A 17080-nucleotide genomic window follows, 5' to 3' on the forward strand; every position below is an offset into this window, starting at 1 on the left:
TTGGAGACCAGAACAGGAGCTCAAGGAAAAATGTTCCTTTGGACCTAAAACCCAGAAGTGCCAAAACAGCTGCTTATCAAATGATTTATTTTCAGTCTATCTCTCATGCTGGCCTTTCCCATGTGGCCTTTACCCCACTATCCTACCGCTTTATTGCTCTCAGGCCACCAGATTTTTTTTGTACTTTCTCCTCCCCTCCCATATCTAACCAATTGATCAAACTTCTGCTTTGTCTTGTCCTCTATCTTACTCACTGTATGTTCCGCCATCTTTCTTCCTCTCTCACCCTCCCAGGATTTCAGTGTGTGATGAGGACAAGTTCCGCCACAATGAGTTCATCGGAGAGACTCGGATCCCGCTGAAGAAACTCAAGCCCAACCAAACTAAGAACTTCTATAACTGCCTGGAGAAACAGCTGCCTGTAAGTGTCTGGCCTCGCAGGAAGGGTGTGGCGATGGAGTAATCACTGATAAATAAATCTGAACTGAAACTGAATGAGAACTGAAAGGGAAAATTCAGTAGGGTTGGGCTTGTAACTAAAAAGTTGCTGGTTCAAGTCTCACCCGTTTTACCTTTGAGTAAGGTACGTAGCCTGAATTTCTTCCGTGAAAATATAGACCTATAAGGTAATATATATTAAATATTAAAATTAAATATAGGTGTATAAGGTTCTCCAGGTGAGGGCATTTGCTAAGCAAATGAATAATACAAATAATTTCAGCACATATACAGGACAATGTCAATACAAACCAGGATTATTGTGTTATCCTGATAGAAAGTCCCACATTCCCATGTTCATGGCAACAACAAAAAAAATCAATGAAATGGGAATACAACAAATGTAGGGATTTTACTTCTGCTCTCCTTTAATTGTACTGAACCTACCAGAACACTTGATGTGTGTGCAGTTATATTTAACCTATGGTCCTCAGAACACAGACATCATTTAAAACCTGGTCTCCAGAAAACTGCACTAATGGATAGCCACTAAGATTTTTATCCTCAGCAGGACATGATTTTGTTCTTCAAAAAGACATACATTCACTCTCCTTTATATTCTTGCTCGGTTTATGTTCCACTGGCTTGTGGGAAATTAAGCTAAATCTATCAGGGATGAAAGGATCCATAGGGATGTGCCCTTTCTCAGGTATCCTCAGCAACCCAGTGAGATGAACACCTTTTTACTTTCTTAGGGAAGGTGTCTGATTTTTTTTTGTTTTGAAGGAGTGATGGCAGAGTGAGGTTTCACGTGTGGTGTGCAATGAACTGTCAACCATTGAGCTGGTATATAAAGTTTTGGCTATCCACAGCTGAATGCAATGATCGGTTCAAATCATTTAGTCACCACACAGCTTTTGGTTTCATAAACTTCTTTTGGCCTTACTTTTAGTTGATGGTGTTTCACACACAATAATTCTTCTGCTCTTAGGTCATCACAGGTCAGTGGGCAACACACCATGACAGGTGTTTTCTGAGTGCTCTCTGACCCTCACTGATTGAAAATCTCAAGAGATTGTGGTTGAAACACAGCCCAAGGCTTTGCACCCTTCTTTAATGCAATCTTGTCTGTGGTTGGTATAGTGTATCTAAATTAATGGAAATAAAAATTAAAGTAGTGTAGTACAATGGTCGGGGAACTGGGATGGTGAGTTCATTTTTTCCTGCACTCTTTACTCTTGCCATTGATACAAGTGAATCTTGGTCTCATCTGTCCACAAGACCTTTCTCCAGAACTCTGCAGGTTCTTTTTGGTACTTTTTAGCAAACTGTAACTTGGCAATCCTGTTTTTGGTGGCTAGTGGTCTGCATATTGCAGTGTAGCCTGTGTAGTTCTGTTTGTGTTTTTTCTTTAGTTTATTAGTTTAACAGGGACCTTGCACAACATAGTTGATGCACCAGAATTGAATATATAGCGAATTTACATTTGTGGTCCTCTACCTACAGTAATCGCTGACAGATCCATGCCTTTCTGATCTGTCAGACAAGTGTTTGGTGATTTTTTTGTCGTTATGGCGAGAATTCTTTGCTTATCAACTGTAGAGATCATTCTTGGCCTACCGGGCCCTTTGCAATTACTGAGGTTAGGATATGTAAGGATAAGGATTTTGATAAGGATAAGGTTTGGCCTATATCTCTTTGGCCTATTTTTTCTTAATTCTCAGCCTCATTAGGGGTTTCTTGACTTTCATTGGCGCAACTCTGGTTCTCATGTTGGCAAACACCAATAATTGACTCCTAAGGCAATCCAAAGCCTAGAACAAAGGCTTGGGACTGGGAGTTGTATTACACGCTACCCTAAGGAAGCAATTGAACACACCTGAATAATGAGAAACACCTTTGAAGCCATTTATCCCTAACATTATGGTGCCCTCAAATGGGGGGGGGGGCTATGTATAAATACTGCTGTAATTTCTACACGGTGAAACCAAAATGTATATAAATACCCTATAATAAAAGCTGAGAATCTGCACTTTAATTGTGAATTTGATTACAAATTGTACAGTACAGAGCAAAATCAAGAAAAAAAAATGTTTCTTTGGCCCAAGCATTATGGAGGGCACTGCAGAGCATCTGCTAAATGTAACATTTACTTTTATTTTATTTAACCAGCTGACCTTTCATTTTCGAACTAACATAAATAAAACATCAGCAAAGAAAAATGAGTAATTTATTCTCTTAGCTCTCTGAAGAAATCCTTCAAGGTTATAGCCAAGTCATGGATAGAGGATATTGTTTATTAGCAGCTTTATGATGGGAGCTCTGAATGTATAAATGACTACCATGATGTAACTGTGATCGATTCATCATCTGTCAAAAACACTGTGGCTGCAACCATAGTGCCCCTTGTCTTATTGCTTTATGATACAATGACATTTTTACCGCTGCATAATCTGGCATCTATTGAAGTGTCAATTATTCAGTCGTTTTATCTGCTGGCTAATATTTTTGTATGACTGCAGTAAGTGTTGTAGATTATTGTTCTTGCACATTTGTCATTTTGTACAGGAGTGTATAAAATAAGATGCCTTGTAACACAAATGTTTTGTGAGGACAGGTCATACTGGAAAATTAAGATTGAGGCGAAAGACATAGACACCCAGAACAGAAGACAATAACTGGAAAGAGACGAGTGAGAAATACTAAGGTGATCCGAAACATTAAAAAGATACTTGAGAAGAGGTGAAAGTGCAGTGCTGAAATCCACTAAATCATTATCTACAGTATGCTCCCCCCCCACCCAAAAAAAAAAAAACTAAAGCATAAAGTAATGATTGCCAACTTTGTGCAATAGTACACCTTGCCTAAACCAAGGCAATTGGACATTATTTTTTCCCAGCTAGTCAAATGAGATTGACTGAATTTTTGAGTGGCTGAATTCTATGTGACATTACAAATTTAATCAATCTGGAGTATGACGATGGCGTCTTGCATCGACCACGTTCCAGTGCCGAATGAGGAATGAGCGCAAATGAAAGCGATAAAGAAAGCCTCAGAGTTTGATTTGTGGGACAGTGCTTTGAAGGGTTTTTATTCAAAAGTAAACGAGCAAGACTAATAGGAGCAATGTCTCTGTCATATCTGCTGCAGTCGCTTTTCCTTCTTTTTATCTGTTCTTTTATGCTGCCAAGCTTTTAAAGGCTTATAAAACCATCAGGCTTAGTTGAAGTTTTTTTTTTTTCTACTGTTGATTCATTTTTTTTTTTTTTTTTTTGTTCTTTTGGTCTTATGCCAAAGGGAATTTTTCAAAAACCAAAACAGAGCTTAACAGAGGCAATAGATTTTCTTGTCAGCAATGTTGCTTTTTCCCAGTGCCAGGAGATTACCCGTCCATGCATGCATTGCACAAGCTCCAGAGGTAGACATTTTCTTTTATCGTTTAATTACCACTGCCTGTAAAGCATTTCTCTACCAGTCACTTAGTTAGTGGATGCTGTGTCCAGCCATGGATGGCTAATATAGCCGGGGCTTATCCAAACCCCTGTGCTGTGAAGGCTGTCGGATGTACAGTGAAGACAGTGTTTCCCACAGGTTGAGTTTATTTGTGGTGTGTTTGCTGGAGGGGGGCAAACGATTGTGAATTGGCAGGGTGGGGGGGGGGGGGGGGGGTTGTGTTGAGGGGGGAATTGTGTGGACTCACGCTATCTGCACAGTATTTTAGTACTGTGAGGGGAGGGGGAGATCTGGCCTATTTTGAGAACGCGGCGGTATTTTGCGTAGTGTACCTTTAATTTTTTATCTCAAATCGCCAAACAATAAAAGAGCCCATAAATAAGCATACCCAAACTAAAACAAGCCCATAAAAACTGCAACCGACTCTATTACTTTAACAGCAACTTTAAAAAAAAGAAGCCCAAAGACTTAGCAACATTGGAGGGAAGGGGGAACGGGCAGCACGCACAGTGGAATGACAGTCAGCTCTAAGTCACTTTGATGTTTTAAAAGAAAAAATAATAAGCAACAGATGTAGACTCAAGGTGCTCCAAATAAAACAGGGGAGGTGACCGCTGCCTGCAGAAGCTGGCATCCCGTCTACAGCAGTTTTGCTCCTGATGAACGGTGTTCACGATCGTGGTTGCTTATTGGCTCTCAGAGACAGAAAAACACTTTGATGAGATGTGAATTGGACCAATAAATTGTTGAGAAAAGGACACTACTATTCCACTACTTCCCTGTGTTCAGAATACCTTATTATCTCGCAGTGTTACTAACGCCACAAACTTTGTGTTCGGGTGAGTCTATATAATTCTTTTTTTTTTTTTTTTACTTTTGGTGTGGGCAAATCTATTTGGGCAGGCTGCCAAAATGAAGTCAATGTACAGGAAATACTGGTAAAGTATACTTTCTTTGACAGGATTGCAGTTTATCAGAGGGCCATAACACGCTCTCCTCTGCAAGTGCTAACACTGAACCGAGGGACGGAGGGTTCCTTGTATGAGCAGAACCCACAGGAAATGACAGTTTATTATTTATTCTTTGAAGGCAGAATTTTAGGAAGGATACCAGCTAACCCCATCCACTGAAAACCTGCTGTCTCACCAAGGTGGAAAGAAAGCCAACCTCAGCACAAACCTTTCTATGTTTTCTTCTTCTTTTTTTTGCCAATAATCATTTAAAAATATTTTTACCCCGTTCGTGAATGCAAAAAAAGTATAAAAACATGTATGTAGGCCTACTGAGAAGTAGGGTAGCGGCACCCCATATCGCTGAAGGTTTTATGGTTTTTATTATTTCATTTTTGGGTGGGAAACAGAACAAAAGAAAACCTTTCATAATAAATGTATTAAAACCGTAAATGTTAATGATGACATTCAAGCCTGAGGCCAAACTTAGTTGCCTACCCTGCTGTATGAGGTGAGAGATGGTTGAAGTAATTAATATCTTCCTGGGTACGGGACAGGGGTCACGGATCAGTGTCTGCAATTATAGCTGGCTGCAATGCAGCCACAGTTGGGTGGAGGTGGGGGTCAAGATTCCGGAGGTAAACCAGGTGACAGTGAAATTGGAATTTCGGTCTGCAAATTGCTTGGTTTTTCAACCGAAAAAGGGGCCATAAATTTCCCGTGAAGAGCAGTGGCAAAATTTACCTTGATCTTTGGTTGAGCGGGCAGGTGGCCCAACCCGACAATGGATTTATGTCTGCAATGGAACCAGGCAGTAGACGTGGCAGAATATGAGGCCAAAGAAAAAAAAAAAAAACTTCTGCTGGGGCTGAAAAAAATCTTTTCACTTTTTAGTGAAGGCCAGTTTATGTCTGCACTCTACACAGACGCATGCACTTGTTTTCCTCTGATGTCTACTCAAAGCCATGACAAGTGCAGAAGCACTGAGCTCTTTTTATTCGTTGCTGTGCTGTTTTGATGGATGAATAGGTAGTGCTGTGGTGTTTACTTTTCTTTTTTTTTTTTAGTTTTCTGAGGACTACTGAACACACCGACACACTGAAAATGCAGTGGCAATTTAGGCAACTGTCAGATGCTAGCAGCCCACTGAAGAGTACCAGAAAATATTTGGTTGGGAATGGCAGCCCCCTCTCACTCTCCACTCCCCGCCCCGTACACCAAATCTCGTGGTGATATTTGAAATTGCCTCATGGCGCATTCTTTCTACTCCTGTACCATACAAACGGTTTTGTTCTTGGTTTTCTAAAACATTGCTTCTGGAGTGGCGCAAGAGGCTGTTTTGATCTGCTCGATCTCCCCGTCGCAGTGCCGTTTCTGCTTTTTTCCTGTGCCATGCTTGCCAGCTCAGTGCAGTGTCCAAACAGTCCCTTTGAAGCCCACTGTGTGAAATTAGGAGACTTGGGGTCATGAGACTGTGGCCATGCAGTACCGCAGGGATTATCAGCAAGCCGTACTGTGTTTGGGATTGAAGAGCATGTTAGGTTCCATCAGGAGAAGAGGAGGTGTCCTGCCAAAAAGAGAGGTGGCACACAGCTGGAAGTTGAAAATTCACAGGTTGCATACAAATTAAATAATGGGCATGAACTGGCAGGGCGCAGGCCACCCTCATAGTGATGTCTCCTAAACCGCAGAGCAGGAGGGTCTGACTCACGAGGCTGAGGGACACGGCGTCAAAACTTGTAATCGGCTGCTGTGTGAGACAAAGGCGCAATCAATTTACAGCAAATGTATCTGACATCAAATCTCCTAGTCATGTAATGTGACCACAAAAGCTATATTTTTACTATACTAACTATACTGACGTGATAAATGTGATCCATTTCGGCAGGGAATTTTGCTTTCAATATCTGATGGATAATGGTGCTTTAAATCTATGGGATGCCGGGATGTCTGTTTGTTTAGATATGATACTGGTGTAGCGATTTTGACATTACTTTTATGCCAATGCAGGTAGGCCAACAATTCTACTTGATTTTCAACTCTACAATTCAACTCTAGATAGAACTATAAATTAGAACACTACTACTCTAAAAAATGTTGATTGCAGTGATTGCAATTAAGTATAGGCAATGTGACGTCCTAATAATTTTGTCACAGCCTACTTAATAATATTGCATCCAAGCACTATCCAACTATTTATTTTTTTGAGTATAGATACAGCAAAGTGAAAAGATACATTCAGTTTGCTATCTATAGATGTTAGTTTAGTTAGCAAGCTAAGGGCTTGTAATGTCTGGTTCAAGTAACGGGAGAAATTTACCCATAGTTAGTACTGAATTTGTGTGCCAATGACCCCCTGGTCCGATGTAAGTTCCGATTGCTAGCTGACTGACTAAAGTTTTGCTGTATGTAGGTTTCAAACAATGCAAAAAAAGATGTTTTTCTGCCGCTTGCTCGTTATTTTAATGGTAGCCACTAGCCAGACTACCTTCAGGCACCTTACCATTTCAAAGGTTTGAGCACGAGCATTATTATGTGGGGTTTGTGTGTGAAATGAGAATGAATTTCAGAAATATAACCCCACAAAGTTTGGTTTTCCCACAAAGATTATACAGCTGTAAAAGCAATAGTTATTTTTTTTTGTCTATTATTAACTTGCAAGCAAGGTAGCTTCCACACAAACCAAAAATGGCAACTGAAAAGTTTTTTAAAATGTGGGCACTTCCTTATGTACAATTTGAGTGTGTATCCGAGTATCCTGCCAGCAGTTGGCCTCTTTCAAGATGCAATGTTGTTATTGGCGGATGCACTGGAGAATTTGTGATAATGTAATCGGCAGGAAAAAGCAGTAGAAAGAAAAACATTGGATCGGGGATTTCCATTCTCCTCGAAGATCGCAAACAGGCTTTCAGTGAACATATCCCTTAAAACACAGATTGTGATTAATTTTGTATTTCATGTCTGCCATCCTAATGCTGAAAGAGGTATATAACCTGCATTCCCTCGTGTGGATTTATCTGTCTTTCACATGTTCCCTCTTTCCCTCTTTGCATCTCTCACTCTCTCATTCTCTCACTCCCATCATATGCTCTCTGTCTCTCTCTCCCTCTCCTTCTCTCTCACTCAGTGATGTGAGAAAGGAGGGGGGTGTGGCATCCAACACAGGAAGGTATCCTAACGTCCCTCTTGACTGACTGTTTCTGCCTCCCCTTCCCCCTAACAGATTGACAAGACTGATGACAAGTCTTTGGAGGAGCGTGGCCGCATCATGATCTCCCTCAAGTACAGCTCCCAGAAATCTGGTCTGGTCGTGGGCATTGTTCGTTGTGCCCACTTGGCCGCCATGGACGCAAATGGCTTCTCTGACCCTTACGTCAAAACGTGAGTATAGCTGTCTGTGCCCATTAGCACTTCAATGATTGCTAGATAGTGCTCAGATCATCCGTGCCTGACTCTGAATAACCCCAGTTTTATTTGGACCTGGTCAAGCATTTGTAGTTGCTTTGCTCTCCCAGTAGCCAACAACCCAGTTCATAGCCGCTCCATCAAATATCCTGAACTTCCCAGATTAGTGTTGTCCGCACATAGTAGTGTCAGCCCAGAGCACATAGTACAGAAGTTGAACCTTGTTGATCTCCAGTGATTTATTGAGACACAAATTTGCAGTGGATTTATATCCCGCACTTGGATAGTAATTACGGTGTCTGTTCTCGAAACTATTCTATAATTGCAGCCTTTGTGCCTTTGTGGCAACTTAGATCCCATCCCAATAGAATCTCAGGCACTGGAATTCATTAGCAGGTTCATGGAATCCCTCGGCAAGGGTTTTAAAGAACATAGCTTCCAGAATTGTGGCCAGAAACTATTCATCTTCTTTTTTATCTGTCAAATTATGCCATTGTGGGCGGCACGGTGGTGCAGTGGGTAGCACTGTCGCCTCACAGCAAGAAGGTTGTGGGTTCGAATCTCGGCTTGGGGCCTTTCTGTATGGAGTTTGCATGTTCTCCCCGTGTCCGCGTGGGTTTCCTCAGGGCACTCCGGTTTTCTCCCACAAAAATCCTCGCCGATTGGTGACCCTAAATTGCCCATAGGTATCAGTGTGTAAGTGAATGGTGTGTGTGCCCTGCGATAGATTGGCGGCCTATCCAGGGTGTATTCCTGCCTCTCGCCAAATGCATGCTGGGATAGGCTCCAGCACCCCCCGCGACCCTGCTGAGGATAAGCGGGTATAGATAATGGATGGATTATGCCATTGTCACCAACATTTAACATAAGTTCATGGTTGTCTTTTCGTGTCTCATATCTAGCCCTATGTGTATTATGACAGTCAATTGCAGTGTGTTGACTGAACCCCAAAAAAGTGCACACACACACACACACACACAAACAGAGAGTCAAGTGTCATACTTGTATTTAGACCTGCCACGTGGCTGAGAGTGTCAAGCTAACTGTCTGGATCGATACATTTTAAGTGTTTCACTTGCTGTATACTCTGATGCGGATTGTTACTTTTCCAAAACACAGATTTTCCTAAGTTTTTTTCTTGTTTTATGACCGAGAATCAGGTGCAGGGTCTTAACAAAGGAATGTGCTCTACGCTCATCACACAAATGCTAATCACTCTCATGTTGTAAGCCAGTTTAGCCAGTCTGTCCCTGCCTTACTCTAACTGGGCTTGAATGAAGCAGGTAGTTCAGTGTTGATCTCCATGTCGTAGTAGTGCTCATTGTTACCAGTTAATATCTCAGGTTTTCTGTTGTGTATGTGTTTGAGTATGCTTTTATGGTTTATTTATAGGTCACGGTTTGTGCGAGGAAAAACTTCAGCATCAGTACAGTTACACGTTTGAATTTATTTGGATGTCTTGCTATTTTTTTCTTCTTCTGCAAATTAATCCCCAGCACCCACAAATTGTTTAAAATTTATTTGCAACCATATTTCCTCCCCATGTTTGCCAAGGGCTGAGTTGCACTACTCACGTTGTATAGTATCCAAAAGCCATGAGACTTTCTCCTTTTATATATATTTTTTTTTTCTTTGAAAATATTCATTTTCATTGAAAATATTCTGACGTTTGTTTGCTAATAAGGCAAAGGTAATGCCTTTGCCTTATTAGCAAACAAACGTCAGAATATTTTCAATGTTCCAACCTTCCATCTACCAACATTCCAATCGCCCTAATGTAATGTGGCTGTTTGTTTCCTATGTTTGTGTTGGATGTGGACACATACACTGAAATATGTACAAGTGGACACATTCTTACTCACACAACCACACACACGTGAGTCAACAATGTGTCAGCACTGTCCACAGACTAATTCATTTGCACAAAAATTATTAGTTTTCATACAGCATCAATACAAAGATGACCATGTTATCCATGTGAAATCAGTGCCATGCTGATTTTACTAATTCAGTATCCCTGTTGTATAAGGCTGAGTTTTGTTTTTCGGTCGGATCAAAATTGTTGGTTTTTACAATTATGATTAGCTGAATGTGTTTATGTCAAATATGTAGTGGTTTTAAAGACGTATGCATTTTCAGTTGTTTAATTGTTTTACATTCAAACCATGTAAGCTATTTATCTCTAAATATCGGAACTCAATCATGGCACCTCAGAAATTCAAACATAAGAATATATAACAGGTTTAATCATTTAATATGTTACATAACTAATAGGCATCCATTAGCTGAGATTGTTTCGGCTAAAGGAAATGTGACATTTTCCTCATTTATGAATTGTGTCAGTCCAAATACAAATGCTTTTTAAATTGAAATCTCATCAGCAGTTACTGACTTGCCCGAGGGTTCAACTTTGCATTCATTGGGACAATTGTGAATGTTATCTCATTATTTCTCCAATATTCATTGTACCTCCTGGACCCTTCCAGCTTGGATTGTTAAATGGTCCAATTCGAAGACCAGTACAAGTGAGACAAGCATTTTCTATCAGTGACTTAGCCATTTTTAATAGGTCATTACGGACTGTCTTTGGGCATTCATTTAATGAACTGAAATTATTGCAAAATCCATTTAATTACATCATTTATGTACTCGTCTCTTTGGGAACTCAGAAAAAAAAATAATTTGCAATTGGAAAATGTGAAAATGCCTTGGCTAATTTACATATTGGAAGGGTCATTCTAATTAATCAATTGACACAGAACTCATTCATCCACTGTTCATTTAATTAGCAAAAAGATAAAAATAATGGGAATATGCAGAATAGTAATCACAGCTGCAAATGGGATTCGTGCACCAGAGAAGATGTCGATTTACAGACGGCCATCAAAGAGTGATTTAGAGAAAGTATGCAACATTGATCTGACATCAGAACAAGTTATGCCCTTCTGTAGGTCCAGCTGTAGAAGTATGAATGAACAGAGGTGGCCGGAGTCAATTCCTAAAAGTTAATCCACAATCCTTTGTATTATATATTTTTAGTCCATTTCAGGCATGAAGAGTCAATTCTTGCACAAAATAGCAATAGCAATACATATTTTTACATGGAGAAATTCGCAATGACTGTGATTTCACAGCTGCTTTTGTTTTGCAAAATATTTTTTAGATTAATTAAAACAAATTTAAAAATAGTTATCTTATAGAGAATGACTGCTTGTTTCTATTAGTAGGTAGGTGGTTTGTTTATTTTTATTCATTACATTACATTATAGGCATTTAGCAGACGCTCTTATCCAGAGCGACTTACACAACTTTTACTTAGCACTTTACATTGTATCCATTTATACAGCTGGATATATACTGAAGCAATGCAGGTTAAGTACCTTGCTCAAGGGTACAACGGCAGTGTCCTTACCCGGGATTCGAACCTGCGACCTTTCGGTTACAAGCGCAGTTCCTTACCCACTGCGCCACACTCCGTCCTTATTCAACAGGATTGATATTGACAAGCAATTTAAGATTTTGGACTGAGCTTAGAACTGTTCCTATCATGGATAAAAGCGTCTGCTAAATGAATGTAATGTAAATGTAAATGTATCAATTCTCAAATGCAGCATCGGAGTCTGGAGTAGTCTTGAAATTCAGCCTTTTGTAAAATTAAAAGTACTATATAAACACAGTCTTCTTTTAATTTTAGTTCAATTAGTTCATTTGTCAGGGACAATGCTGATTAATAACATTATTATTATTATTATTGTTGTTGTTGTTGATGTTGTTACTGGTAGGCTTGTTATGGGCTCAGCAGAATCTCATGTGGACTTGTAGAAAGTGTGTTGAGCTCACAGGATTTGGTTATTCTCATCGTCATTCATGTAAGCAGTGAGCTCAGGCCTGTCTAATAAGCTGCAATGCTGGTGACAGCATGGTAGTTTAATCATGAACAGGAATATCAAGGCACAAGTTGGAATTTGGTTTTGAAAAACCTCTCCCAATGTTAAAGGCATACTATGCAGGATTTTCACCTTGAACATATTATAAAACAACAGCGCTCAGTCATTAATCAGAAGCACGGGCAATTTGTATCTGTGTGCACTTCTGCCCAGTCCTTGCTTGTCTGCCTGTATTTGTTATTCTAAAATATGTTTCTGGGTCTGAACCTTTTTGTTTATTTGGGGGCGGTATCTGAAAAGAATGCGGCCAATAGAATAAGAAGGAGGGGATGAAACGTGTATGGATCTGGCTCTTGAATGGTGCATTTTCAGCTGGGTTAGTGCTAGAGAGATAGTGTTTCCTTGGTGTCTAACCTAATTCTAACCATGTGGCTGGCCAGTATTTTGGTAATGTTTGGCAGCTGTCGTTATTGGCTAAATTCAGTTATGCTTGGCAACATTGACTGGCTGGCCATGATGACCTGAGAATTTGCCGTGTGTCTGATTTTACAAAGTAACAACTTAAAGCTGGAGAATAAGATTCCAATTCACTTTTCGGCTCATATGGGCTTGCTAGCTATCATCAGCTAGCTAATAAGGGTGAGACCTCCAGTCAAGAAATGCTGCTATCCCATATAAATCAGGTATTTTTTTCTGGATGCGACTGCAGTTCGACTACCTCAGATCAGTGGCCGTGGTCTGAGAGACATGTTGCATTTTTTCAGTAAATTCCTGCTGGCTTTAAATAGTTAACACATGTCTGGAATACCATGACAGTCCTGAATTGTACTATTTTAATAGCCTTCATAAACATTGTTTTTGAAAATGATACCCTGGCAATTAGTAGACCTGAGTCACACAGTGACCTTTTAAAAGAGCTGACCTATCCCCTGTTTGTGTTAGGGGGAAAGGTCACATTAAGGGTCTTAATTTGCTATTCGTCATCTATGTATAGAACTGTTTTTCGCTTTTTTTTGAGCACCTAAGTGGTCAGGGAATAATTTTCTTGTTTTTCATACAATGGCTTAAATGAGCTCTTGTTTTCTGATTCCCACTGTGAAGCTCTGCTTGATTACTTGATTGTAAGTGGTGCTACAAAAAATAAAGATCATTAGACATTCCTGTAGTTGTTTTTCTTTATTTTTTCAGCCCTCGTTTCCATTTCATAGGTGTGCGGACTAAAACGTTTCAGAGATTTCAGTTTTCAGTCTGTTGTTTAGCTGCACCCAAAAGTAAATGCAGTCTGACAAAAATCTTATCACTGTATAATGTCTTTTTTTTTGGTCAGTCTGCGGTTGTCCACATAGAGGCACTGAAACAGCCATAGACACCCAGTGATGATGATCTGCCTGAACATCGAGCAGTGATATCTTCTCCAGAGCATGCAGATAGATGCTTGACTTCAGTCTCTATTTCCGGTGTCTGTTCGACAGGTTTTTTTATCCAGATTTGACACTTTCATTTGGTTGCATCCATCAAAGACCGGAGATAAGTGGATGTCAGTTTTTTTTTTTTTCTTCTCTCACTCCCACAAATCATTCGCGATGAGAGAAAAACCTGCACCCTGCGGTGCTGTCATCAGAAATCCTCTGCCTCCTCCCTGGTGACGTCCAGGAACCTTCTGGCTCGGTCCTGTTTCGTCCCAGCCAGCAGCCCACGGACAGAGAACATGGCTACTTTTCTCTCGTGCAGGGTGGGGTCGGAGAGACTGAGAGACTGTTGGGGAAGCTGTGTCCCTGTTCTTTCTTTGGCAGACCGTGTCTCTGGGGAGCTCTGTACTGTCTCCTGTTGATCTTTACTGTTGGCATGTCAGCTACATTTCTGCTGTCGATCCCCATCAGGCACAGCTTCACCCCTTCATGACTTCCCTGAGCTAATGGAAGTGTTCAAGATGTGCCTGTTGCCTATAAGACGCGACTAGCCCAGTTTGAATTATGCTGTCTGTTTTGTTTACGACTTTGTAAGCTAAGCAGCCACTGACATTTGAACTGCAGTCTGAATTTCGTTCTCACAGATGAACAGAGCTTGACACATTTCATCCTCCGGTACATGTAAAAGGCATTCAGAAACGTGTCGCCATGTCAGTTTCTTGAACAGTAATTATTATGTCACAGTCAAGGTTAAAATTGCATTTTACAATTAGATGATGAAGTTGTGGCGTTCTGTGGTGTCGTAAGGGTGGAGGCTGCCCGTGCTTAAACTTCAAATTCTGAGAGATTAAAGACATATTAGTTACATGTGATTAAGTCTTATATCAGTCTGCTGAAACTGTAACAAGAGCAAGTTATATTGTCTATATAAAATAAATTTGAGTCGGCAGAGCGTCTTCCCTTCATTGCAGTTGAAATGCTCTGTTTAGTCACTGCAATAAATCATTAATTAGTGCCTGCTTAAGAATTTCAAATTGTAATGGTTTCAAATCAGCAAAACGTTTAATTTGATCTAATTCAGAAATGTCCTAAAGGATTTGCATAGAGCAGGTTTTTACTAAAGGATGATGTGACTGAAGGCCATGCACAGGTAAAGGTGAATCATTAGCCAGGAGATCCCTGGGTCTGTGGTAGTCTGACCTGTATGCTGCATGTCTGCAGGTATCTGAAACCTGATGAAAACAAGAAGTCAAAGCACAAGACTGCCGTCAAGAAGAAGACTCTCAACCCTGAGTTTAATGAGGTAAGGTATCTCTCTCACTCTCTCTATTTCTATATCTCCTTCTATATCTCCGTTTCCTGCCTCTCTCACTCCCTGTACTTTTGTCTGTTTTTTTTTCTCCTATTTTGCTCTCTTCCTCTCTCACTTTGTTCAAAGTCATTTCATTCTGTATGTGCTGCAATCCCTTGTGGTGGCAATGCTGAAACATGATTCCAGAGGATACAGTCGGTTAGAGCCAGAAGCAGACGGTTTAGTCACAGTCATCTTCTAACCTCTTATTTCCCCAGGATGCCCTTGGGACTCCTTGTTTCTCCCAGTATGGTTTCTCTGGCCAAACCTGTTCTGTCTCTGCGTAATATAGTAGTGTCTCCATGACTAATCTACCAGCCTGTTGTTATTAGTTGTAGTTCTACTGTACCTCTGTACTCTCCCAGACTAAGGTTAATTATGGTATGCTCATAAGACAAAAGAAAAACAGCAGGCATTTCTTTGATGATAAATGGTCAATACCTGGCCTTGTGGCTATCATTCAATACAAATATCCAATTGGAGCTTGATGGTGATTTTCAGTCATTTGAAATGAAAAAAACCAACAATAAGTCAATGGAAATTAATTTCTGTAAAACTATTTGCAGAATTTGCAAAAAGGCACTACAGCTCACTGAAGGTAGGCGTCATGAGATGGTGTTCCACAATAAACATTTCTTCTAGTTGGGAAACCCCCCGCCCCCCCGTGTATGGAATTTTTATTCCATCCATAATCGAAATCCCATAATTTTAACAAGCTGCTATTTTTTTTTTTTTAATTACTGAAGGTGCTTTTCGTGTTTAGAGGGATTTGATTTATATTAGTAGGTTATGATAAGGTAAAAGATGTATGCTTTTAAATGCATATGACATGGTACATGCTGCCTAAAATCCCACACATTTTCCTTTTATTTCCATTAATTCCCATATATTACCATTAATTCCTATGGAAAGTTTCCGCTCCTGAATATTCCCAAAAATTTTGCAACCCTAGCTAGGACTCCTCTTTGCTGTCGTCCTCACTAGCTAACTAGCTATGTTTAAATTTCACAACCAAAATTGTCTGATTGAATTATGCCTAATACCTTACACTAATTAAATTTCACCACCAAAAGCTATATAGCTAAAGGCTATATCAGTCTGTATCATCACATGATAAAAATAGATGCTTGACATCTTACTATCTCCTCTTCTATCTACCATCCCATCTAACTGTCTATCTCATAATCTATCTCCTCTCCTATCTCTCATCCTACCTCACTTTCTATCTCCTCTCCTATCTACCATCCTACCTCACTTTCTATCTCCTGACCTATCTCCTGTCCTATCTCAACTACTGTCTCCTCTCCTATCTCACTTTCTGTCTCCTCTCCTATCTACCATCCTATCTCACTTTATGTCTCCTCTCCTATCTCCCATCCTATCTCACTTTCTATCTCCTCCTATCTACCATCCTATCTCACTTTCTATCTCCTCTCCTATCTACCATCCTATCTCACTTTCTATCTCTGCTCCTATCTCCTGTCCTATCTCAACTATACTATCTCCTCTCTATCTGCCATCCTATCTTCTATAGTATCCCCTGTACTATCTCACTTCCTATCTTTTATCCTATCTCCCATCCTATCTCACTTTCTATCTCTGTGGGAGGTATTTCACCTGAATTGTCCCTGTAGCAAGACAGGCTGTCTGTATCACATCCTTACTCCGTGGGAAGACAGACTTCCTGCCAGCGTCTGTCACTCTAGTGAGCCGACATGCGGGTGAGTTAGATACGCTGAACTTTATCAAGCAGCTCTTTTAAAAGCACTTTCAGTGTGAAGGGACTCTCTCAGCTCAGTGGGCTGGAGTGAAGAGTAACAATCATCGGGGCACACACCTGTGTCTTTTTGGATCTCTGTTCAATGGAAAGCATACATTTTAAGTCACATTTTCTCTTTTTAATTGCAAAAAATTCATACAAAATATAAGGAAACTGGAAACAAATTACAGACAAGGACATAAGGGTTAAACAGTGAGAAAATGATAATAATATTGATGATGATTCTTAATTAGGTTTCTGTCACCATATTGCAGGCAGAAGAGAGCAGTAGTATTGTGTTTGTGTGTGTGTCTGTGTCTGTGCAGGGGTCAGAATAGCTCTGTAATGGTGCCGTAGGGGAAAGAAGGAGCTATTGAGAACATAGTGAATGATCAGGCATCAATGCTTCCCAGACTTGAAGAATGTGA

General features: G+C 40.3%; 1 protein-coding gene across 3 annotated transcripts in view; it reads left to right on the forward strand.

Annotated features, from left to right (window-relative positions):
* The window catches only part of doc2b (double C2-like domains, beta), a 191428-nt gene that overhangs the window by 168588 nt on the left and 5760 nt on the right, over positions 1 to 17080 (forward strand). For all 3 annotated transcript variants that reach the window (XM_064349921.1, XM_064349922.1, XM_064349923.1), the window contains 3 exons: positions 295 to 421; positions 8065 to 8222; positions 14764 to 14845. In XM_064349921.1, the coding sequence (XP_064205991.1) occupies positions 295 to 421; positions 8065 to 8222; positions 14764 to 14845 (367 nt within the window). The remainder of the gene's footprint in view (positions 1 to 294; positions 422 to 8064; positions 8223 to 14763; positions 14846 to 17080) is intronic.

This window comes from Anguilla rostrata, chromosome 9 (assembly GCF_018555375.3).
Source record: "Anguilla rostrata isolate EN2019 chromosome 9, ASM1855537v3, whole genome shotgun sequence".
Lineage (NCBI taxonomy): Eukaryota > Metazoa > Chordata > Actinopteri > Anguilliformes > Anguillidae > Anguilla > Anguilla rostrata.